This window comes from Uranotaenia lowii, chromosome 3 (genome assembly GCF_029784155.1).
Source record: "Uranotaenia lowii strain MFRU-FL chromosome 3, ASM2978415v1, whole genome shotgun sequence".
Classification (NCBI taxonomy): domain Eukaryota; kingdom Metazoa; phylum Arthropoda; class Insecta; order Diptera; family Culicidae; genus Uranotaenia; species Uranotaenia lowii.
Genome location: NC_073693.1, coordinates 99,092,555 through 99,119,903, shown reverse-complemented (window position 1 = coordinate 99,119,903; position 27,349 = coordinate 99,092,555). Strand labels below are relative to the sequence as shown.

Below are 27,349 nucleotides of genomic sequence, written 5' to 3'. Positions count from 1 at the left end.
ATCGACCTATCTCTGTATTGTCGGTCTTCAGTAGGATCTTTGAAAAACTTATTGCAACAAGACTGGTGGAATTTCTCGAAGGTGAAGGCTTCCTGTATGAGTACCAACATGGATTTCGAAAAGGTGGTTCTACAGAGGTAGCTGTTCTAGAATTAGTGAACAGTGTGTCACACAACTTAGACAGGAAAAAGGAAATACCTGCGGCATTGTTTTTGGATCTATCTAAGGCGTTTGACACAATAGATCACACTTTGTTACTGGCGAAATTAGAAGCATACGGAATAAGAGGCGTAGTCAACGATTTTATGCGGAGTTATCTTCACAATCGACAACAAGTTGTTAAGATTAAAAACACTCTTAGTTCTCAATCCCCGATAACTGTAGGCGTGCCTCAAGGGAGCAATTTAGGCCCATTACTCTTCCTCATTTACGTGAATGATTTACCAAAACTTCCTCTGTGTGGTTTCCCAAAACTATTTGCGGATGACACGGTATTGGAATACTCGAATAAGGATGTACAAACAACAATCAGTGAAATGAAGAAAGACCTTGACATTGTAGACAAATACCTCCAAAATAATTTGTTAACACTAAACACTGCTAAAACTAAGTTTATAGTTTTTCGGGGAACTAAAACTAAACTGCCTCCCCATCCACCTTTGATCCACAAGCAAAACGAAATAGAAGAGGTCTCCAACTTTAAATATTTAGGTGTTCACTTGGATAACCGTTTATCCTGGAAGCTTCATATATCTAACCTTATAAAAAACTGTGCTCCTATCTGTGGAATCATTCGTAAATTTTCATATTTCATGCCAAGACATGTCTTACTGAAACTATATAATAGTTTTGTACACAGTAGATATACGTACGCTATAAGTGCCTGGGGACACACAAATGTATCCAATCTATCGATATTGAAGGTCCAACAGAACAGATGTTTAAAATCTATATTTAAACTTCCTCTCATGTACCCTAGCTTAGAATTATATAAACTGTCAGGTCATAATATCCTACCAATAAGCTGCTTGAGAGACTTGCAAACGTTAATCATTATGCACCGAATTGTAAAAACTAAAAACATCCACCACAATTTTAATATACAACATGTAACACATAACCACAACACCAGGTTTATTGATAGGTTATTTGTTGAAAATTCTTCTACAAGAGTTGGAGAAAGAAGATTAGCCACAACAGGCCCAAATTTGTACAATCGTCTGAGTAGAGACATAAGAAATAGCGAAAGCGTACCCATTTTCAAAGCCCGTGTAAAAAAATTCTTCAGAAATAATCTAGAGCGGCTAATGTAATGTAATGTAAGCTAAATTATACTAAAATCTAATCTTTGTTAACTTAAATAGGAACCTTTTAGAGGAACGCAAGTTCGTTAAGGTTTTCTCTGAAATGTTATCTTCATCAAATAAAGATCTAAGTAAGTAAAAAAAAAAAAAAAAAAAAAACATCTCAGACTGGATAATATCCTTTTTGTTTTGCTTATTGAAACTAAATACAGCCTAGACTGAGACAAATATTTTAACCGGAAACTGCAACACGATTGAACTTGAAACGAATATTGCAGTTCAAAGATTGTATTTTAGCCGCAAATTATCGTTTAGAAGGCAATGCGTAAAATGTACTCAAACATTAGTGATATAGCTAGCCGTTTTTTAATTTCTAACCGATTTTAATAAATAACCTCTAAAATATTTGTATGTATGTACTTGAAATTTAAGGCCAATAGAAAATCAGGTTTTTTGAATGTTACCATCGAGTGTAAAACTAGGAATGGAACCGAATTTTCTGTGTAAACATGGTTTTAATAATCGTTTTTTTTCTATCATAAATTCAATAGTTTTAACAATACTGTTGACCATACGCAGAAATGAAGTTCAATTGATCGATAGCAAATTTATTCACCTTTAATGTGCAAAAAAGATGTTCCAAATTCATGTTATACAGACCGAGATGTTTAAATCTAAGCACGAGTTTTTTTTTTTATTTTTCCAAAATTTTATAGAGTTAGTTGCCCTTTTTTGGGCCCTTTAATCGGTAAGTAGTTTTCTATTGACGGTTCGGCATTAAAACGCTGATCGCTAATTTGTCTGACCGTTTTTGTTAAATAATTATCGTTTTCACTAATTTTCTCGCCAAACCTTTGTACTAGCGAATAAACAAACTTCACCACAAACAATCAATCAAGGAAGAATGCTGATACATGCTTTTTTCTAGTGTCTGGCAATAAATTTCTAATCGTTAATTAGTCCGCCACTTTTTTTGTTCACAAATTTGTTTTAAATTTGTTGACAAATTTGTAATAAATTTAAATAAATAAAATTTCTTCTTCTTCTTCACAGGATTTCTGGTGAAGCTACGGATGTACAAACTACTCTAGGTTCAATTATTCAAGCTAATGTTAATGTTATTTTCCACCAGATTTTTGAGTTGGAGTTTTTTGGCCGTAAGTTCTCCAAAAATTGAGTTAAAAAATAAATAGACAAACAAAACTGTAGCGGACTAACTAGCGAATAGCGTTTTAATGTCGGCTTCATTAACCTATATTTTGTTATAAATAGACAGATGTTTTCGTAGTGAATAGTCTCATCTGCATATCATACAAATGCCCGTCAAAAGTTAGAATTTTCGAACAAACATCAACAAACTAATTAAAAATTTAATTAAAAAAAAAACGAGCACAAATATTACGGATTTTTAACGATTCAAGTAAATGCCTCAGTTTTGCTACAAATATCTCGAACATTTCCCTGATCATCACATTTGTCAGCAGGTTCTAAATTACGCCCTTATGAAAGTTGGCACTTCTGTAGACTGGTTAGTATTGGAAATATTTACATCACGTCCAAAAATGGAACATCATGGTCAAAAGTGTCCTATTTTAAGGGGTGCATTCGAAAAAAATGCAACACTTTGTTTTGTGAATAACTTTTGAGTGCATGAATGGAATTTGATAAAATTTCCAGCAAAGCTACCTAGCAACGTGATAAGTACATGATTAAAATTTGGCAACAATATGTCAGGTGGTCGCGAAAAATCCAGAAAAATCCTAGTGAGAGACCCAAAAACAGCTGGAAATGAACTATTTGACCAAAGTTCATACTGTAAATCGTTTGAGGAGTCCTGAGGATCGAACAGTGAGCTCAATTTGTGAAGATGTTATGTGAGATGTGAAAATGATGGATTTTGTGAAGTAAAAGAATGTGAGAGATTTCATCAAGAGCTATCTGAAAATTTGAAAAGGGGAAGTGATAGAAAAGATAAATCTTCTGAATAATTTGTCTAGCTGACTAATGAATAGAACTGACTTCAATTCTCTATGGTAAAAAAGCAGCCTACCGGTAAAATGATCAAAATACAGTGGTTAAATCGTGCGCAAAATATTCATACAAAATATTCATAGCGGGGAGATATATTGGAAAAGTTCGTAATGGACAACAAAACGAACTCTTCAACGGACACCTGGTAGATTTCCAGCCATAATTTTTTTGTTGAAAAGTTTCACATGGATGTTCCGGAGATAAACAAGAAGAAGAAAATTTACTAATTTGATATCTAGTACTTGAGGAGGTTGCTGATCTATAGAAGCTGAAAATCAGTCAGTGTTTCATGATGACTACAACCATACAACCATTTTTCTTGCATAGTACACTGAGGTTTTTTTTTACGCGGTTTTTTTACACGGTTTTTTTTAAGCGGCATTTTTAACGCGGATTTTCGAATTAACACGGTTTTTTCTACGCGGATTATCGAATTAACGCGGTTTTTTTTTTTACGCGGATTTTTAAATTAACGTGGTTTTTGAGAGAAAATATTCTAAGACTTTTTCAAAGGAAAACACTTAGAATCTTTTTGTAGTTGGATAAATCTTAGCTCTGAGACTGAGAATGTGATACATGAGATCTGAGACCTGAGACATGAGACCTGAGATTTGAGACCTGAAATATGAGACTCGAGATCTGAGACAGGAGACATGAGACTCGAGACTTGAGACATGAGACATGAGACATGAGACATGAGACATGAGACATGAGACATGAGACATGAGACATGAGACATGAGACATGAGACATGAGACATGAGACATGAGACATGAGACATGAGACATGAGACATGAGACATGAGACATGAAACATGAGACATGAGACATGAGACATGAGACATGAGACATGAGACATGAGACACAAGACATGAGACATGAGACATGAGACATGTGAAATATGTTTTTTTTTTTGCTCGGCTAAATTTGCCGACCAAGTTAAAATGTTTGAATAATTTTGAAGGTCAAGCTTCAGGAAACAGAAAACCTTATCGAAAACAGCCTTGATTCGGGAAAAGGGTGGTTCATAGACGGCGCACGTGGTGGCCAAAAATAAAAGTCCAAAAATTTTATAATTGGACGCTATCTCAAAAACCAAGTTAGTACATATAAGCATCAATTTCCATGCATGCATTTAAAAGTTATTCACAAAACAAAGTGTTGCATTTTTTTTTCGAATACACTCCTTAGGACTCTTTTTCTTTTTTCCGGGTGCAAGTTCGCACTCAAGAGTAAACATCTAACACAGTTGTACCGGATAAGTTTTGCAATAACAGTCCGCCAACTGCAACGTTGATATCTCGCGTGAGCTTTCATTACGTCGTATGAAACCAAATGTAAAAAAACAGTTTGATTACGAAAAAATACAAAAACTGACTTGAACCAGTCGTAACTCCTTCCCATTTAGAATATTTGTTGTTTTTAAAACGGCTATAATCGAAACAAAATACGAGATTTCCATCTATTTTAGGAAAAAAAGGCTAGGCTTGGACTGTTTAATAAATTGTTTAATTCTTAATATCTCGGATTTCTCGAATTTAGCCATCTGTTTTGTCACTGAAAAAAAGTATTTTTTTAAAATTGCTTAAAATTTTTTTAAAATAAATTTTTATGGCAAATAGCGGTATGATAGGATATAGGAAGAATTAGAGTTCATTGATTACAAAGGGGTTTCCTTATTCTTTAACAGAAAAAGTAATTATTGCCAATTTCCGACATTTCAAGATCAAAGTGGACTCAAGGCCCTAAGCAGGGTCACACCGCCTAATTGTAGCATAGCTTTTTTCTGAATTTCATCTGCAGATTAAGCGCCTTATTTTACATTAAAATTATGGGTTAGTCAATAAAGTTTTTTTTTTAAATTTAGTGAACTGGGGAATTATATGAAAAAAGTTTGGGAGAGCATACTATAAAAAACAAAAATTTTTCGAAGTTGAAAATAATTATGGGTTTGAAATCTCTTTATAAATGTTGAGAAAAGTTGCAAAAATCCAGGAGAAACCTAAAATTTCATAGATTTCAATCTGGTTTGATTGAGGACAATTTTGTGGATTCATCTCGTTCGGTATGGGCTTGTGATAAAGCCCAGTTGGCAAGTCAGTTGTCTCCTCCGCCAATGTCCGCGAGTTCGAGCCCAAGAGTAAACATCGAACGCCGTTGTACCGGATAAGTTTTTCAATAACGATCCGCCAACTGCAACGTTGATAAAGTCGCGAATGCCATAAAGATGGTAAAACGACTATAATCGAAACAAAAAATAATCTTGCTCAGTACGATCAAGATTATGATAGATTGGTACCAAGCCATCTTTTTCTTTACGTAGAGAACTGATGCCCAATCCGGCCAAAACAGTACTGAGTGATCATTAGACCGCTGCAGAAAAACTTACGTTTTGCTTCCATATGTTTTTTTATACCTTATGGGTCTCCAAGCATCAGTGCAAAATTTAGATGATTTGATTGATTAGCGCAACGCGTTTTAATTCTGTATGGAAATTTGTATGGAGGAAGAAATTTTTGCTCATCAAATCATCCAGAAAACGCTTGAAAAAAAGTTTGTCTTTAATTTTTGGTTTTGACTATTCTTCAGCTTCATTTTTTGTTAACATGACAAGCAGCTAAGCCTCTCATGAAAAAAGTTATAACCATTTCAAAATAAAAAATCTGAATACATTTAAAAGCATTTGAAAAATGGCGCGCTTTGCTTGCTAGACCCTCTAAAAATTTCATGAAATGTTTTTGCAAAAGTTATATAAATGAATAAATTCCCTTGCTATGCAAAACAGTTTTTTGTGATTTTTTATTCTCATCCTGCGGTTACACAGCTTTTAAATAAGCAGTCGAAAACGCTAAACTTACAAAAATAAATTTTGGAAAAAAAATGGTACAAGTTAGGTGTGTGCTTTGTTTACACGAATTGTACTGCAAGAATCAAGGAATATTGTTCATCCAAAGCTATAGTTTTTGGAACTTTCAGTACATCTCTATCGATTTTTGAATGAAAATTTTTGTTTTTCCATACAATTTTCCATAAAACGTCGAAACTCGTTGCAGCGAATTCAGGACTTGATGGATTGCCTCCAAAATTTGTATTGCTATTTCTGGCAACAAAAATAAACAAAAAAAAGTTATGGGAGGTGTAAGAATTTAAGGATTTGAAATTTCCATACAAAGCTTACATCTGTCTGATGGAGTATGTACGATGGAGTATAGATCATCGTTCTTTTTAACAACTTTTTTAAAGATATTTTGCTCAAATTCGACCTTCACGAAATTCGATACCAAATACGCAATTTCAAATTGCATGCACCAGCTTGGACTTGGAATATTCCTGATTTAGCTAGAATTCATTCATTTTTTTTAATAAACGCCCTAGAAGCCATAATTGAACTGATGGCTCGCTGGAATGAAATTGAACTCTTTAAAACTTAAATAGACAAAAGAATCATGCTTAAAAAAGATATTATACATTACACATCTGGTTGGAAATAATAGACTCCAAATCATCAAAGGCATTTATATGAACGAAATAGAAGTAAATTTTGATATTCGCTTTTGTATTTTTTTTTTCTTAAAAACCGAATATTCGGCCGAATAATTGTTTCACCGAATAGTTGAAATAGTCGTTAAACCACTGTTCGGAACATCTCTATTTAAAATCATATCCGAAATAGGAGCTTAGCCCTCGAATCCGTAAAGAGCTTTTCCTTTCTGTTGATAAGAATCGATGTAGGCCATAGGTCGGCAACCTGAGGCACGCGACCACACGCTCCTCTTTTGATGTAAAGCTTCGGCTCTTTAGTTCACCTGATATTATATAAATTTTTGAGAAAAATATTAATAAAATCGTGTTAAAGCAATAATAAAGTCTTATTACCTGGCAAACGGATTTAAATAAGTCTAAAAAGGAATTTGAAATTGCATCCGCTGTAGGAACAAGCGGAAAATACCAAATGGCCAAATAGCATTTTTAAACCCTAATTTAACATTTTTTTCGCTTTTTACTGGTTTTGAAGCATCAGCATAGATTGTTTTAGCAAAATAAACTTGCATGCATTTTTTTAAATTGTGTGATAAGATTCCTTCCTCTGATGTTCCTTGGAAAAAAAAACAATTTTCGTACGTTTATTTCTTAGTTTTTTTGCCTTTTTATGGAAAATACGTAGATTTTGGCTGGATTTTCCCAGATATTACCCGGTTTTGAATTTCAAATTGGAAACTCCGTGCCCGGATTTGCCTGGCCTAGATACGTACAGAAAACAACTTGGAAGCCAACTCAACTGAAGATTAAAATTATCGGCTACATAAATTTTAGTTGAATTCTACCTCATAATTCTGAATTTTGGAAAGGATAAGCTGTTTTTCTGATTTTTGTGAATTGGTCTTTAAAATGTTCTGAATTGTTCTGATTTAAAAAAATACTCAATAAGGATCGAAATTTGAAGCTAAATTATGAGATCATCGAACAAATCTGCAAATAAAATAGTTAAACCCTGCTAACCGATGGTAGTCTTCGGTTCAGATGATAATTAAATGAACTCAGTAGTGCTTTTTCAAAGCGGCTCTAATGACCAAAGCCACCCATGACAACCATAGGAGAACCAACATGAAGAGTGTTCTGAAGGTTAACTTTATAAAGTTATTTTGGATTGAGAGGACCTACATGTACAGTGATCCTAAGGTTCACTTTATGAATTTACGTTGGATCGGGAGGACCGACATGAAGAGTGTTCCAGAGTTTTTCTTTATGGGAGGATCAACATGTAAAGTGTTCCGAAGGTTCACTTTATGAATTTACCTTGGATCGGGAGGACCAACACAAAAAGTGTTCTGAAGGTTCACCTCATGAATTTCCATTGTATCGGAAGGACCAACATTAAGAGTGTTCCGAAAGTTCTCTTTATGAATTACGTTGGATCGAGAATGAAGAGTATTCTAAAGGTTCATTTTGTGAACTTACGTTGGATTGGGAGGACCGACATGAAGAGTATTCTGAAGGTTCACTTTATAAATTTTCGTCCAACCCAAAAAGTGTTATGAAGCTTCACTTTATGAATTTACATTGGATCGGGAGGACCAACATGAAGAGTGTTTTGCAAGTTCACTATATGAAGTAACGTTGGATCGGGAGGACCAACATGAAGAATGTTCTGAAGGTTCACTTTATGAAGTTACATAGGATCGGGAGGACCAACATGAAAAGTGTTCTGAAGGTTCACTTCATGAATTTACGTTGGATCGGGAGGACCAACATGAAGAGTTAGGAAGGCTCATTTTATGTATTTACGTTGGATAGGGAGGACCAACATGAAGTGTTTTGAAGGTTCTCTTTATGAATTTACGTTGGATCGAGAGGACCAACATGAAAATTGTTTTGAAGGTTCTCTTTATGAATTTAAATTGGATCGGGAGGACCAACAAGAAGAGTGTTCTGAAGGTTCACTTTATGAAGTTACGTTGAATCAGGAGCAACAACTAGAGCCTGTTCTGAACGATTGCTTTGTAATTTTTTTTGGCTCGGAGGATTATCTTTACATAGTTTTCTATAAACCAGTCGAAAAATTTATGAACAAGAGGTTAAACAAAACTAGCGAATTTTATCGTAATAACATTAAAGTATGTATGTATGTAATCGACTGAGTTGAGATAACAGGGTTCTTTGCAGTTGGAAGCAAATTTTCAATACCAAAGGAAGTGACGAATCGAGACAATTCAAAGCAAACACGCTCTTTTTTTTAAACTCAAAATTAAGTAGTTTTGGTTCAAAATAGCACTTCAGTGGCTTCCCTCAACTTTGAGTTTGACTGGGCAATAGCAAAACTAAGTTCTGATAGGCATACTCAATACTAAGTTCGGCAGCCGAACTCGAATTTATACTTTTTTTTTCGAGGGTAGCTGATTTTCAGGGAATTAAAGGATGATTAAAATTTGTTGCTGTTCCGGTACAGAGCGGTGGAAAGTTTTGACACTCCCGGTCAAAGAAAACTTCCGGATGTTACTTCCCACGGGAAGTAAACAACATCCGGAAGTTTCCGGACATTCCAAGCCGCTCACGATATGATGACAATGACGGACAGAATTTTACGCTGACACGGTGAACATGCATTTCATTATGAAGTTCCTTCATAGTCTTCCGGTAATTGTTCCGGAACGACAAAATAATGCGACGTGTTCGTTGGTTGCTGTTCCGGTTCGGACTGAACTCGCTAAGTGTTTTCAGTCCAACAAAGAGAGTTCAATTTTTAGTTCATAAGGTCGAACTCAGCTTTGATCCCTCGCCGAAGGAAAAAAAAGGGATTTTGAGTTCGCAGTTCGAACTCCGTTTTGATCCATCGCAAGGAGGAAAAAAGGGTACTTAACTTTAAGTTCATAGAATCGAACTATGTTTTGAACCTCGGTCATACTTAATTTTGAGTTAAAAAAAAAGAGCGTGAATGTCCTTTTTCTCAAAGATACAGAATGATTGAGAGTGCAAAAGTTGTTGCTAAATTTATTGGATTGAAGAAACAAAGTTTTGTCACTTGTAATCCTGAATTAAAAGTTGGCGTGATGATAATTTTTCCATAACTTCTAGGCAGAATTTCTTAGAAATGGAAAGAGTGGCAAGAAGTTTGAACATGAACCGAAATTATGCTTCTGTTTTGTGGAGGCGTGATGCGTAGCCGATAATTGCGAGCGACTCGAGTATCGCACTCTCTCGGTCGATAAGCCTTTTGTCCGATACTGATTTTAAGCACTTCTACGGATGATCTTTAGATCTAAAATCTACGGAATTTCAGCATTTCTTACGAATTTTCTACAGAATATCGAAAAATTTATAAGAATTTTGCGGATAAACGAAAACATTACTTGACGACAAAAAAAGGTCATCAAGTTATATCACTAAATTTTTCCGTTTTCGTCAATCTGACGGATTGATTTTTTTCATGCGTTATCTTTTTTTCGGAACTCCAAAGTCACAAAAAAGTATATGTTTTGGAAAGCCTGATCCATGACGTCTAAAACGTGTATAACACTTTTTTTTTGTTGTAAGTGTTCTTTAATAAGTTATTTTAATTTTTTTTCTCGAAATATTATCATTTAGTGTCATTATCCATAATTATTTATCAATATTTCGATTATGGTACCTCATACAGCTCCAAAAGTTTGAACTCTTCTTAAAAATATTGTAAAAATATCGGCGACAATCCCTTTTCCGATTTTGGTTTCCTGATCTTCTATAGTGCAATCTTCAGCTAGCCTGCGGCAGGGAGCTAGTCTTTGTGGGACGGTGCTGGTAGATTTTTCATGACTGATCAGCGAGCATTATGCCTTGGGTTTACAGTCCTCTGTAATAATGGATTTAGGGAAAGTCTCTCGGTCTCTGGAATGTTTAGAATAGTTAACGTTCGAAGAAATCTTATGGGAATGTGCTCAAGAATAATCATATTATAGATTCTTTCGAGAATTGTTTCCGCGATTATGTGGACGTCAATTTTTTTTTAAGAAAAAGTGTTTTTAACAAAATTTCTCTTGAAGTAAATATTTTCCAAAAGCTTTTAACTAATAGTTTAGTTTTCGTTTGGGATTGTAAATTGAAGTGCAAAGAGAATCTCCCAAAAAAAAGTTAAAGGAAAAAACACTCAAAATTTTGTTATTATCAAAGAAGCAATAAGATGACTTTTTTCCAAGTTAAACAATGAATTTACTTACACCTTAACCTTTAGATACACGATCTTTTGTACATCACTCGGTCATCTCTGTTACCCCTAGCTAATGTCAAGGTAAGCTATAAAATTTCAACCGGAAGACTTTTATAGGAAGCTACTCCCTACAGGTGTTTCTCATACCATTGACATTTCATCTATTACTCATGCCAATCAGTCCTGAAATGTTCCATAACGCCAATGTTTTCTTTCTCTCTTTCCATTGCAGTTAATTTTCAGCGGCGAGTACACCAAGGCCATGTCGAAGGATTGGCACTCGGGTCACTTCTGCTGCTGGCAGTGCGACGAAAGCCTCACCGGCCAACGTTATGTGCTCCGAGATGAGCACCCGTACTGCATCAAGTGCTACGAGAATGTGTTCGCAAACAGCTGCGAGGAGTGCAACAAGACGATCGGCATCGATTCCAAGGTGAGTTGTTTAGAGAGAGATTGAGAGGGACTGTGTTGTGTTTGGGAACACTGCCAACAATTTGAAACCTTCCGATTATAAACAGACTATTGACTCTAACGTAACTTTTTAAACTTCATTCTACAGGACCTGTCCTACAAAGACAAGCACTGGCACGAGGCATGCTTCCTGTGCAACAAGTGCCGCATTTCGCTGGTCGACAAACAGTTCGGCTCCAAGGCCGACAAAATCTACTGCGGAAACTGTTACGATGCCCAGTTCGCCTCCCGGTGTGACGGTTGCGGAGAAATCTTCCGTGCCGGTAAGTGCCAACTTTCGAAAAAGAAATTTCTGTTTTTGTAAAACAAGATGTCCTTTATAAAGTCGAGTTTCACAGAAAAAAAAAGGACAAAATACTTCATGGTTATATAAAAAGTGGTTTGTCAAATATTTTTTTGTAACTATAAAGGTAGTAAACCTAATAGTGAATTCAACATGTGCTTGTTGTTTTATGCGGGGCTTAAAAAGGAAAAAAATAAGAATTTTAATATCTTTTTTCCAAATTTCTTGTCGCTTTGCTTTTTTGTCTAAGTTGATTTTGATACTTTGGTTTAAATCTCAAGCAACAAAATAATGTATGAATATTTTTAAAAAGTTTTCGTTGATGGCATTCAGATGGTTTTAATTTTCTTAGCAAAGAACGACCAACCTTCAACCGATCGATATGGCTTTCGAAAATTAGCTTCACATACAAGTCAATCTATAAATCTTTTCGCTAGCCGCCAATAACCATGTAAATTTTACTACAATCCTAACCACTTTCGGATTGAGGTCCTTGAATTACTGTGCGATCATCCACATTTCGATCTTTGTTTATAGATCGAACAGCAGGAAAAAAATCGATCTTGTAATTGTCGGAGGGCGCGTAGGCGTTTGACAAAATTGACACTACAGCAGAGCGTCTCAAAAATTGGCTCCCGCCGGATCAAATTTCATCTCGTTGTTTGATCTCGAAGCGGGTTTGTCCTCCTTCAAGCAATGAAAAAAGACAACAACAAAAAATGAGTAGCTTAAAATTACCTCATTCACACTTGACTTCTTTAGATGATGAGTGAATGTGGTTTATTGTTTCACCCGGGCGAAAATCCGAAAGGTCAACCGATCCCCCGATTCTGCGGAGCTAATAAGGCAAGAAAATGAAGATTTATGGGTGCACACGTTCGGATGACTTACTTCTTTTTAAAGACGGGTGGGCAACCGAAAAAAATCCTCATATATTTCAAACAGTTGACCTCCAAAAGGCAAAACAGACATGTCAGCGTTCAATGAAAAGGGCAGCTTTATTTTGGGATTTAAAGTTTCGAATCTCGAAACCAAATTTAATCCTATTGAGAAAATCGTCGGAGCACTTGAGTGACAAGTGCCATTCAATGGCGGTCGGTAATATATTTTAAACTGAGGCTGAGGTCTGGTTTTCGATGACGGGCGGCAAATTTGGAAGTCGCACTGCTTCCCGGTGTTTGAAAAGATAATCACTGTGCTGTTGTAGCCTGGCTAAGTAACCGAAAAAACAGATGCTCTCTTGATGGGAGAAGGAGGGAGCAGTTTGGGAGATTGAATCAATTATCACCATGAACCCCAGACTATTTTTGATTCAAGTTCATTGGTTATGAGTTTTATCGAGTTCATTTGAAAAGAATATCCTTGAACTTTGACTATAGAAATCCAAGAAACAATTTATATCATGGAAAAACTGTAAAATGTACGAGTCGGAAACTACTAGACCGTTCATCGTCAAAGTTGTCGTCTGACGATTGTTAGGGCCGGAGATGGTTTCTGTAATAGTTACAAACCCCTCCGTCTCCAGAGAGGGGGGGCTCCCATACAAAATTTACATAAAATAAGTCATTAACCATAAAATTTGTTAGTTATTTTCATCAAATTTCCCACACAAACGTATTTTGATATATTTAAATGATTTATTATGATGGTGGACAGGTTTTTATGTATTTGGACAAATAATTGTATTTACAAATATTTTTGTAGGAAAAAGGGGGAAGAGTAATTACATATTAATTGTAAAATATATCTGAACTCGAACAATTTTCAAAAGATTTTGATCAAGTTTGGCAAATAATAAAATTTTTGATGTCATGAGATTAATTGAAGATTGCTAAACGTATACCGTTTTTGTAAAGGGGGCTCCTATACAAAATTTCCCAAAAAATGATTTTATTCGATAAGTTTTCAAACAAATTTTGTCAAAAATTGATGAATATAAACGCTTCAATACGATGAGCTTATTTATTGATATGACAAATAGGTTTTGATCTAATAATATATGTTGTATTAAAAGAATCTATCCATTTAAACAATGAGGACACTCATCTATCTTCTTATATTTTTCAAAATGAATGTTTGTCTCTCTGTCTGTTCCCTAAAGATTTGGAAATTTCTTAATCAATCAGTTAGAAATTAGGTATGTAAGAGTTTTTGGGGTCGGTGATGGTTTCTAAAATACTTTCAACCCGCTCCAACTTTAAGGAGGGAGGCTCCCATACAAAATCACTAAAAATATGACACAAGTCGAGCAATTTCCGAAAATTACTGAACCGATCAACATGGAAATTTGTTTGTAGCCTTTTTCAAGACCGACTTATAAACTTTTCTAAATTTAAAAAGACGGGGCTCCCGTACAAAATTACCAAAAATTTTACAGAATCAGAAAAATTTTCGGAAACTACTGAACCGATCAATGAGAAATTTTGTGTGTAGCCGTTTTCAAGACTGGAGATGGTTTCTATAGCTCTTATAAACCCTTGCCAATCTTTAAAAGGGGGGGGGGGCTTCCATACAAAATAAACAAAAATTGTCAAAATTTTAACAATCCTCGTAGAACTTTTGTTAAAAATTAATTAATAAACGTAAGCGTTTTGACAAAATGAGATGATTTATTCAATTGAAAAATAAGTTTTAACATAATTTAATCATATGTTGTATTCACAGGCGCTTCCCATTTTCACGAATGAAGACTCTCATATTCAATAAATGTAACATATTTGTTTTTGTGTTTGTATTTTGTTAATGATATACAAAACCAATGTCTTAGTGTTTTCATAAAGTTTGGCAAACTTTTTGATTATGTGCAAATTTGCCTGTTTGGCAGGGGCAGGGGCAATTTTTTTTAATTTAAAGGGTTCATTTATTGTATTAAGATCTCTCCTATTTTTTAAGGGCTCAAGGGATGGTGCCTTCAACCTACAAACCTTCAGATGCCATAAAAAATGGTGGTTTTGAATAATGTTGATATTTAATTAAAAAGGAAGTTTATTTTAATTATGATAACTTTAACGAACTAAATTCTTTCAATGGAAGGGGTAACAAAGCACACCGGGTCAGCTAGTTGAATTATAATTAAAAAAAATGAAATTCAAGAAGATTCAGAAGTGCAAATTAAAAACATTGAATAGATATGATTCCAGCTAATCTCCTAAAGATAGAACTTTTTCTAGCTGATCATTTTTGCCACTCATTTTTTCCGAATTAAAACAACTTCTTCAATCCATAATTTTTTTTTCCTACGGTAGATTTTCATGACCTGGCAACTTTCATTGACAACTTTTGTACAAAGTTTTTGATAAAAATCCTACCACATTCTGCTTTAGGTTTGATTTTGGTTTTTCTCAAGATACAAAGTTGAAAAAAATCAAAATTGCAAGTGAATAATACATGTAGGAACGGGGAGGGGAAAGAGGGTTTGGAAGTCATTAAGGTCCAAAAACGCCAAGCGAAATGCTCTTCTCTTAACTCAAATTTTTAAATTCTTTATCAAATTTTGATGAACGACCAAAATGATTCAGAAATAACAATCTGGACTCAGAACTTTAGTCAAAACCATTAAATCTTATCCTAGGTCTACAATTCTACTCCAGTTTTTTTAACTCTCTCACATGTTGAAAGAAATTAAGATCCGAATATAAAAAAAATAAATGACTAAACTGCAGTCCTGGTCCTGATTATCCAGATTTTGCCCGAATTTTGTCACTATATTTAGTTAATCAAACAAACATTCCAATCATGTATTTTGCGTCCAAATTTGTTGAACAAATTTTATAAAAATTAACATGAACGATTTTGGAAGCTTATAATATGATTTAGCTAGCACGCAACAAACTTGCATAATATCTACATTGCAATAAATAAAAAAAATATTACTTTAGATCGAAAATTTGAAAAATCTCGAATCTAAAAATGGAACAATTCCAATCTTCTACAGTTTGGCTTTCGCTTTTTTAGCTGATTTTGAATAAGATTGGTAATGTTAATCGATTTTTATAGAGAAAAATGTAAAAAAAAACGCAATTTGACATGTCTTTTTATTGAAATTATTGAAAAAAGTATCACAGAAAACCATCACAGAATATTTGGGTAAAATCACAGAAAAACAGAATTGTTTTTCGGCGACTTTTCTCGGAAGCTGAACGTAAAACAGTAATGTTTTGTTTGTTTGGGAGGAGCCGACCAATCACGATTCCAAGTATTTTTTCAGTAATTTATTCGACATTTTATAACTGTTTTTTTAAATTTTCATTAACTTCTCTGACAATCTTACCTTTCCTGATGGAATGATTTTCAATAAAAAAAAAAGTACAAAGACTGTTATTCAGCTAAAAAACGTCTTTTAGGAAGTCGGAATTCAGTTTACATCAGTTTTGATTTTTTTGTTTTTTTTAATTGAAAATTGGGAACTATCAATTTTAATTTTAAAATAAGAAATCCAAAACAAAATAATGACGATTGCTATAAATAAAATATTACCAACTTCTTTTACTCCAAGTTATCCAAATATCAAAACCAGTTTCAAAGACAAATCACCTTAAATCTAAAAATCATACAAAAAACCGTAGCAATGCCTGTAAATAATGACATAATATGCGATAGGCTATCGAAAAATTCGCAAACAAATGGCAGAAATTTGTCATCCGAAGAAGAGGGAGTGTGGACTCTTCCCTCGGCCCAAAACCCATAAATCAAACCATCTTTGAAAGAAACACAGAAAACGAATCTACCATTTTTGGGGTCCCACAATATTGAGATGGTGACGATGATGATGGGTCATCGTATTTCAATGTGAACATCACCATTTCGCACTTGACCGGCAGGGTCTTTTGAGTTATGGCATCATAACGCACTTCTTTGGATTGGTTGATGATCCGAACTAATATGGCGATCCTCGGTCATAACGCGTCAGAATCGTCGACTAATTAAAGGCTGGACTGGAAAGGAAAAGTGAAATTACCTTTACCCCGAGAACTTTGTTTCAGACCTGGAGGAAAAATCGACTCGGATGAGTTCACATTGTGGCAAAAAAGCGTGGGTGGGTAGACAGTTAAATATTCGCAACTGGGAGGTTAAAGTTGGAAATGGTAAAAACCTCAACCTGAACGACTGTCTGGAGGCGCCTCCTTAAAACTTAATCGGGGTTTGGGCCAAAACAATTGGCAGACGTAAGCTGAGTCAATTTGCAGGTGGTCCAAAGTTAATCGATAAAAATCATGTTTTATGATCTTTCGCCGTCAGACTTTAGACGTTACTATTTTATTGAAAAGGAAGTCACGTGACTTATTTTCATCGACTTATGACAAGAAAGTTTATGGTTGAACAAATCTATCAAATTAGCCGTTTAATTTAAAAAGAATTTAGCTGTTAAAACAACTAAGTGCATCATTTACTTAAGCTGCAAACCGCGACGACGACAGTGAGTGATGCACTTTTTATGCGACTTGGCAGATTTTTTTCTACTTTATTTCTTTCACTTGCGGAGACGCTCGGTCATTTGAGCCGAATCTTTTCTCCTTAGCTCGGCTCAAAAGATTAATTTTCTTAGATACGGCCTGTCGCCGTCAGGAATGTGAAGCCGGCTACAAAGTGTCTGCTTACGATATCGTTCATCCGACTAAAAACGATGATTCCGACACTAGCATATTTGATGCAATAGGTACTGAGGAAATAAATTTAAATTCTGAGTGTTGAGCTGAAGTGCAGTGGCAATGACGATCAATTATGACCTACTGCAAGATGAATATTACTGCAGACAAAGTGAATCATGGCGAGGAGAAAAAATAATTAATAACCGGCAGCACTTCCTGCGTCTAGTAAATTTTCGTTATGAACATTTGCCATTTAAAATCATTTCAATTTTAATATCTGTTGACATTTCATTTAACAGATATAATCTTATGGGGTTAAAACTCTTTGTGAATGGCTATGACTTGGGAGAAATACAGGAAGCTTCATGATCATTCACGTCAATGTCTGGAATAGATTTTTTAAGTTTATCTTAACACAAATTCACGTTGATCCCTAACAATGAGGAATTCTTCAGAATCTTGAAGATTCAATTTAAATTAACTTTGAAAATGATGCTCAGAACCTGTTCAAAGTTTTAATTTTTCAACCTTTTTGTACTTTTATACGCCAATATCATTTAATGTTTTTATGAAAAAATTATAAGCAAAATATTTTTTTTAAATATATATGATTTCGACAATAAAAAGTTTAGAATGAAATTTTCTGACTTCTGTACTGTACACGTTACTTCAAGAGCAGGTGGAATATCTTGGAAAACAACAACATAAAATCGGATTGGATACTATGAGCATACAGCACAAAATGGCTGATAAATCAACATAACTAATCACTATCAATAACACAATTATCACTAACACTAGGGAGTTCACAATACAGATACCCATACCAAAGATTAGACATCCAAAAACAGCCAATGATTACCGCACAATAAGCTTATGTAATGTAAAGGGTGATACGGTCAAAATTTGGTCAAGCGAAAACGCGTGTAAATCGGTGAAATTTTTTATTTAAAAAATCGAATTAAATTTCTTTTTCAAGTTTATTTAGTATAAAATTCAGGAAAAATATTCAGTTAGGCTTCCGCTTTTCCAAATCCGAATTGCCGGGCCTTACGCTTAACCCCTGCCATCAGATTTTGTACAGCAACCTTGTCCACCTTCTTCGCCGCAGAAAGCCAGTTTGCCTTGAACTGCTTTCGTTCTCAGCTGTTTTTTTGGTCTTCTTTAGGTTCCGCTTGACAATAGCCCAGTATTTCTCAATTGGGCGGAGCTCTGGCGTATTCGGAGGGTTCTTGTCCTTGGGAACCACCTGCACGTTGTTGGCGGCGTACCACTCCATGGCCTTTTTATCGTAATGGCAAGATGCCAAATCCGGTCAAAACAGTACGGAACAACCGTGTTTCTTCAGGAAAGGCAGCAGACGTTTGTTCAAGCACTCTTTCACATAAATTTCTTGGTTGACAGTCCTGGAAGCTATGAAAATGCTGCTTTTCAAGCCACAGGTACAGATGGCTTGCCAAACCAGATATTTCCCCTTCTTTTGCCGTATCAAACTCGTGTCCCGGAAGCTGCTTGTAGTCGGCTTTGACATAGGTTTCGTCGTCCATTACCACGCAGTCAAACTTCGTCAGCATCGTCGTGTACAGCCTCCGGGATTGCGCTTTGGCCGTCGTATTTTGTTTTTCATTTGGAGTCACTACCTTCTTGTAAGTTGATAGTCCGGCTCGTTTTTTGGCTCAATGCACGGTTGTAGACGATACACCCAGCTTATTTGCGGCATCTCGGAGAGAGAGGTTAGGGTTTCGCTTGAAACTACCGGCAACTCTCTTTGTCGTCTCAGCGGCTTCCGGTTTTCGATTTTCCCCCGATCCAGACTTCCTGGCTGTCGACAAACGTTCCCCAGACACTTTAATTACATTTGTAATGGTTGATTTGGCAACTTTTAGCGATTAGCCAGCTGTGCGTGCGAGTAGCTCGGATTTTCGCGATGCGCGAGCAAAATTTTGATACGCTGCTCTTCTTCCTTGGACGGCATTTTGACAGGTGAAGAGTGAATTCCAAAATCAAAATAGGAGCAACATTCTACACACACACACACCTTCAAAATGAGGGATGTTCAGGTTTTTTAAATGCAAAATTGAAAGAAATACGTCAAGTTGATAGGGACCAAATTTTGACCGTATCACCATTTAAAGTGCATTAAATTGTAATCTCCGATGTATATTCTGATATATAATATTTTAGAACTATTAAAATTTTTTATGCTTCTACAGCCAGTAATTAAAAAGGCCTCTGAACATTTTTTTGTCCAATATATATTAGTGGGCCCATTGAAGAAAATATTTTAAAAACCATGTGTATTCGAATAGAATATCTAATTTTCGATAGTTCTCACTTGGTTTCTTGCTAAATCTTTTCAATAAATTCATTGAAATGTTATCAACCTTATGAATCAAACTATTTTTTTTTTTCATTTTCGACCGTTTTAACGGTTAATTTCTACTAAACCCTCTCGATGATATTGTCTTCGATATTCAATTTTTCTACACCAAAATTAAGTATTCGACAGGCACATTTTTACTCCTTTAATTGGAAAAAAAATCCGCAAATTGGGCTCATTCATTGGAAAATAAATTTAATCAAAGAATGTTTCAAAACCATTTATATTTTATCTGAAGCACTCGACAATATTTTTAGATGGCAGATGGAGGCCCCCTGCTTTAGTTACAAATTGCACAAACTTTCGACTTTTGGATATGGTTTGCGGATTTTGATTACTGTTTAGTGTTTAGAGAAAAACTACTATTTTTTTCTCTTCTCCAGAGGATCCCCTTGAGCCGGGAAGCCTGGAATAATTGCCCCCAATTGCTTCGTCCTTAATCCGGCATAACTGTAGTTAAACAACTGCTGATTTTACTCCAAGCTGGTTTGTGTTCGATGGTGATGATAGATAAAATTCTTTACAGATTTGATTAAAGATGCTGAATTCTTCCTAAATCACACATCACATCACATAATCAGAGAGTGCCAAATTGGTTTTGTTAAAAACATATATTTAACATTTATTGAACATGAGAGTCTCATTCATTAAAAAGGGAAGGGTCCATCAATACATAATACCATCTAATTTTGTCAAAACTTATTTGTAAATAAAATAAATCATCTCATTATGTCAAAACGCTTAATTTTATCAATTTTTCAGAAAATCCTTCGAAGATTGTTCAAATTTTGAATTTTTTTTTTGTTATTTTTGTATGAAATACCCCCCCTCCCTTTAGGGATTACGAAGAGTTTAAAAGTATTGTAGGACCCATTCTTAGTCTTGAAAACGGTTACACACATAAAATTTCACGTTGATCGAAGCGTTACTTTTCAAATACTGTTCGAATTTTGTCATGTTTATGTAAATTTTATATGGGAGCCCCCACCCCCCTTTAATATGGAGGGGTTTGAAAATATTTTACAAAGCAATCCCGGTCTTCAAAACGGTACATATCAAGTTTCACGTTGATTGATTCAGCAGTTTACAGAAATTGTTCGAATTGTGTCCCTCTCCTTTAAGATCAGAGAAACCATCTCCGACCCCCAAAATTCTTACATACCAAATTCCACATTGATCGGTTAAAATCGATTATACATTTTTGAGTAATTTTTGTTTAAATTTTATTCATGCAGCTCACTAAAAAGTGAATAGCGAAATCTATTGAAATTTTTTGAACATTTAATTAACATGAACATTTAATAATTGTAAAGTAGTGGAAATTATAAAAAAAGTTAAGAAGATACTGTCTATAGTATTGAAATCGTTAGTACATTTTTTAAGAAATCAATTATGAAAGTACAAATTTTCAGGGATTACCTAAAGACACTTCTATTTGAGGTCGGCTCCGGGATTGTGTTTCTTTTAGACAAGTATTCATATCAATAAAATTGCTAATCATGCACGATTTCCCAAATATGTAGGCTACCCAATATTTTTAATTTAGATTGAGCATTAAACCATGCATCTCTTTGGAATAGTGGATGTTAATTTTCATTTTATATCAATAATTCAATAAATATTTGGCCCACAGATAAAAGATGAAAAATAAAAAATTAAAGAACCTAGGGAATATTTTTTCCAACAAAAGGTGGTATGAATGGGAGAATGGCAATGTCTTCGGTAGCTTTTAATTGATTCAATCTTCAAAATGACAAGATTTCTAAGTATTTTCTTAACTTGGCTGGGAACAATTGAAAGTCAGAATCACCTAGTCGAAATTTGAATTTAGGAACAAAAAGGAAGACTCACCAGTTTTTCAAAGTATTTTTTGTTTCATTTTCCTCGCATATTTTGATTTGATTCCTGCCATGATAAGAGCATAACATGTTTTCACGCATCCTAAGGCTATGATCATTTAGTATCCGGGCAGTTACAAACGTGTGTATTTTAAAAACTATTCATTTGATCGAAAAACTTTCTATAGAGGAAATAAAGGTGTAAATATGACATTTAATGTAAAAATATAAAAAAAAATATTTATCAATGATTTCAAGAAATACTCTAAATTTTTCATAAAATTTCTTTTTTAACTTTGCACACCTTTCTCAGTCATGTATTGATTTATTTTTTTGACCACAGAAGCAAAACCTTTGCAAAATCATGATATTTTACACAAACTCACCTGAAAAAGCAATTAGAATCTGGTTGGAACCTTTTCATCAGTAGGCATCTCGGAAAATTTGATCTCTTAAATCCGGTTTTAATATAATTTTTTTTGTCCATCAGAACACATCTGTCATATTGCGTAAAAACCGGATGCACAGATTGCGATCTTTGGAACTGATCATTATTAGTTATTACTTGGTGTCTACTCCTCAGGCAACACTTTTTGCCTGCCGGAAATGGATTTTTTGCATTATTTAAGGAGTCTGCATTCAGTTATCCCCAATAACCATAGACTTTTTACCATATTTAAGATCAAGGGTTCCACTGCGATGCTTGGTTTGAACTTCGTGAGCATCCTAGAGTGGCTTCTTATACTTCTTAACCATTTAGTCCGAAAAAAAACAATAAAAATCAACAGTTCATGAGCTTTCAAGTCAACAATGAAGAATTTTTGAGGCGCAAAATGCGTAAAAGGAGCAAATTTGTGTAAACTTATTTTTACCATGTCTTTTTGCATCGTAAATATCTCAAACACACGTTAACTTAAAAATCTATCAAAAATAGGCAAGATAGTTTTTTTCATAACAAACACAACGCTACTAAAGTTTTGCATATCCGAGCTCTATTAATGTAGATATCACCGAAATAATGTGTCCGGATACTAAATGATCATAGCCTTATCAGGGCATTCGTTTAAAAGACAGGCCAATGATAACGGGCAACTCCACTCTGAGCTCTCTCATTAATTTTTGACGGTCGCCATGCAACGCTCAAACTCATGGTAAAGGATTTGTTAAATTCTAACATGTGTGGGTCAAAAACTCGTCTAGATTTTTCCATTCAGACCTAATTTGCTAACAAATAAGACAGGATTCGAAAGAAATTTAGCTCCCAGACACAAAACTCATTGAGGCCCACAAAGCCAGTTCAAGGAATAGTTATCGTTTGAATGAAACGAAGCAACTTTCATCGAATGGAAGTGTTGCTCACTTACAAAGTTTCCTAGCATACGCGCGGGAATGCAAATGTTGTATGACATTGCGCAGCCTGCAGCCCCCGTTGACTCAGTACTACTTTACTCAGTCTGATTATGCATCTCCAACTGAGAATAAAAAAGAAAAACGTAGCAACGAGATCAACCGTGGAGTTTGTTCAGTACCTACACTCCAAACAAGGCGGGAATTCCGTGGGTTTCAATCGAGTCAGCAGAATTAACCCTCAACTTGAATTTGGCGTGGTTGGAACGATTTCAATGTCAATGTGGCACGGCACAACCCGGGGCCACATCGGTTTCTGATAAATGTAGGGTTCAACTTCTTGTTGCAATGTTATGCACTTCTGGGAAGGAAGGAACAAAAAATGGTTACACCTAAAAAAATCCGGAAGAGATTCGATTTCCTTCGATGCCGATTTTCGAGTGGGCCGGATTGGCTTCGATTGTTTAAAAGAAGAAGGTTTCTGAATGACGTTTTCCTTCGTCGTGGGTCTGCAACAGGTTATCGCAAATCAGTCAACCTGTCCTATCCTGTCCTGGCTTGGATGCCCCCCACCCGTCAAAATTATCGTAAAATTATCCACCTGCCTGCTGTCACAGTCGGATTGTTTTGGCAATTTTAATGTGATTTTTAAACGTTTGACTTTGCAGGTACTAATTATCTCTGCGTGTGGCTTAAATGTGACAGTTCTTTCCAGTTGATTGTTTTTGAACGATCAGAGAATGGTTTTTTTTTTTCAAACCACTCGATTTAAGTGTTGCATCTTGTATGAATAAACTGAAAAAAAAAATTGATTCCTCAAAAATCAATTTTTATCAACACTTTGAACTAATAATGCAAAATGATAGAGGCGATCGAGATAAAGCCATAATTTAGCTAAAACAAACTTGAGGCCGTCTTGTAATTGCCCATTAAAAACCTCCCACCAGGCATCGATTAACAGACATCAGCACACGTCTTAAATTGCAATCCCAGAGAAAAAGTCGCACCCGAAACCCATCCAAATTAGCTTATTATCAATTATCATAAAAATCATTCGACAGTGGCTTCCGACGCTGACCCACCTACCCAGTCGATTGGCCGACCCCACAATTTGTTGTTGAATTTGAATTTCTAATTCAAACATCATTCGAATCTGCGGAGACCGTAACCGAAAACCATTTAGCGCAATGTCACCCAATCGTTGAGCGGAAATCGATCAGAACTTGTGCGCGCCATTTTCGGATTTGACAGCCCCAAACCCACGTTCGAAATTCCTGCCCTCACGTGGCGCTGTGAGCGCCAATCTGTGACGGGACGCCTTCGAGCTTCGACTCGCAGAATCCACCTTGCCTTACTACCGGAATACCTACCGGGTTTCGATAAATATTACCATTTTCAGTGGGAATCTTTAATGAGATCTGGAAATGTTGCTGTTATTGTCCCCATTCTGGACTTGGTCTGAGAATTTGCCATTAACGCCGCTGACAAACGATAAGAGAGTGCGATTTTGAAGGGAATTGTCGCGCAGTTTCCGTTATTATTGAAATAAACATGGCGACCGTGAGACAAATGATTAGGACCCATTTGGGTAACGATACTCCCACAGTCCCACTTGGAATGGGTTTGGAATTGTGTTTTGTTTTGACGGAACTTGTATCAGAACACCAGGAAACTGTCTCGAATCTGTTAACGTTCACACCGTTTAGTGTGTGCCGTAAATTGAAATTGGAGGGCAGTTTTTCGTGCTATTTACAATTTATTGATCAAAATTACCGTCGGAAACGCGATCGGAATTTTGATTCGCACGCTAGCCGAGACTCCCAAGAAACTCCCGGGAGCAAAATAAATTTAATCAATAAAAAAGCCGTTCCTAACCTACATCAACTGCTGCAGCTTTTGTTCCCCGAGTACACCTTCCTCCTCGAAAATGCAACCAAATATAAAGAAACTTGTTGACAAGCAGCGTTGTTCGTTTTTTTTTCTGTTTTCTTTTTCGATTACCCCCCACACACACTATTTAATGATGCGGGAGTAAATTTCGCGTGACTGCTTGAAATTAAGCTAGACAACCGATCATCAAATCGCAGCAGAAACCATCCTTTTCGAGTGAAGCAACCAAAAAAAGAACGCCATCAACAACCCTCCATCAGTCAGCCAGTTAGTAACTTCGCGACCAAGACCAAGACAACGACGGAAGTAGGAACATCTATCCAAGTTTTTTGGCGCATTTCTTGCCCACCCAACCACAACCTTCACATTGACAGTGCGAGTTTTGGCCCCGGACAAATTATTTCCAATGAGTTTTCAAGACACATTTTTACGAGTTTTACGTCCCAGCCCAGCGTTTTATTCATGCCTGTTCGAGTATTAAATTTCGCCGTTTTATGATCGCAACCAAACCTCTTCTCTCTAGCCGACTCTTTCTCGGATATAAAATGGGAATTGTAGCATTGTACCTATAGATACATTTGGTTTACTAAAGCGCTGTGCTGAAAGGCAACTATCTGTTTTATTTATCCTGTAGCGATCGATTTTTGCCGGCAAATAACTATGCAGTACACTGTACATCGAGCAAAAAAGATATTTTTCTTTTTAAGATTTGATCCCCTCAAAAATTAGAGAAAAAAAACAAATAAACAAACACAAAATCAGATTGAAGTTAGTTTGTGGTTCCCACAGATGTACAAAATCGTCCCGGCTGTCATCGGATGTGTCCACCTCAACTTTATGAGGTTTCACCAGTGGATATCGCTTTCTCGTGAAACTAGGTTTAGAGAGGTACCACTCAAGAAAACTACCCGTTAAAATCGTGTGGCTGTTTCATTCATTTAATTACGCACTGAGCTCATTGCTAAGCGAAAGTTTGATTTACTTTTATTTACTTATTATTTACTTGCTTTGAGACGAACGAAAACTACAAAACACAAAAAAAACGTGAAATTAAAAAAACACAGGTGCTGTCTCACCAAATCTTATAATCATTATGAATTCAAGTGATAGATATTATACCCCTTTGTTGTCCTGAAACAAACTATCATTGCTCGAAAATCATGTAATCTGACAAGAGAATCGTAACCCAGAGATGGACAAAAATACATAGAAGATACTGTCGTAAAGTATCGAATCGCCATTAAGTCTTCGAAGACCATCCGAATGGAACTCACAAAGGTATCTACGAATCGATTCTTTTTTTTTGTGGAGGTAAGCCCTACCTCTTAGGCTGAGTCGATTTTTCCCCTTAAATTAACTGTCAATGCAGTGCAGTGGAAGCAATTGAGGCAGTGGTGGTCGCAATAGAGGTTAAATTCATAATCTTTTTGAACATTTTATGCCATTCTAGCATCTAGCACGTCTCAAAATTTCATCTTGATAAACCTTTTTAATGAGTCGAGGGAACAAAGTATTATTATATGTAAGGAAGGCTGCCATTCTTAAAAACTGGCATATTACAGTTTGACCCATAAAAAATGTGAAAATCTACTGTCAACAAGGTCAAAAATCTTTTTTATTTTATTTCAACATAATTTATAAACCTTTTTATTCATTCAGGCATGTGATCACCAATTCCTATTATACACAGCAAAAATAATTTCCTGGAAAATTACGCAAATGTCCTATAACAAACAGGAGCAGGACATTTACCGTAATTTTACAGGTCGAAAACATGATTACGTGACATTTAATTTTTGGTGTACAACTTTTTTACAGGACATTTGCTGTAATAATAAATGATTCTTCGTTAATTTTCAAGGAAAACAATTTAAAATTACAGGTTTTGTTAATTACACTAGTTTACAAAATTTGAAAAAAATCGTGATCTTGATTAACTGACCAATATTTTTAATGTAAAATCGGGCGCTGAATCTGAAAATGAAATTCAAAAAAATCTCAGTAGAACCGTTTTTGAGTTATGCTCCAAATATGAAATTTCGGAAAAATTAAAAAAGTTCTTGTACTTCGATTAAAATATCTCGGACGGCATAACAGTAATTTGAAATCTCTCATTTGCATATTGAAAGTGAATAAATTGTCTATCGATCATCTGAACACTGTCTTTGGGTTTGACCAACAGTATTGCTGATATTAGTGACTTTATGAGAAATAAAATTAAAAAAAACGCATTTTTTTAGAGAAAATTTTGTTTCAACGAAAGTTTTAGACTCGATGGTAGCATTTAAAAAATCTGATTTTCTTTTGCGCATAAGTGTCAATTTGAAACAAAGATTTCAAGTGGTTATTTATCAAAATCGGTTGAAAATTGAAGAAGTTATGGCTACTTTACCATAACTGTAATTTTTGCAGTTTTTAATAATTTAACGAACCGCAGTATACTTATCATAGTATAGGAAGAATGAAACATGATAAATCTCACTCGCTCCAAGTCAAAATAATTTATTAGCTTACCAGAAGGTCACATGCCAAGTTTC

The 27,349-nt window shown here is 35.3% G+C and overlaps 1 protein-coding gene across 5 annotated transcripts in view; it reads left to right on the top strand.

The window, feature by feature from the left end:
- The window catches only part of LOC129756924 (four and a half LIM domains protein 2), a 495,033-nt gene that overhangs the window by 426,901 nt on the left and 40,783 nt on the right, over nt 1-27,349 (top strand). For 4 of the 5 annotated variants that reach the window (XM_055753987.1, XM_055753988.1, XM_055753990.1 and 1 more), the window contains 2 exons: nt 11,248-11,448; nt 11,575-11,749. In XM_055753987.1, the coding sequence (XP_055609962.1) occupies nt 11,248-11,448; nt 11,575-11,749 (376 nt within the window). The remainder of the gene's footprint in view (nt 1-11,247; nt 11,449-11,574; nt 11,750-27,349) is intronic. The other variant, XM_055753989.1, reaches the window with a different exon arrangement.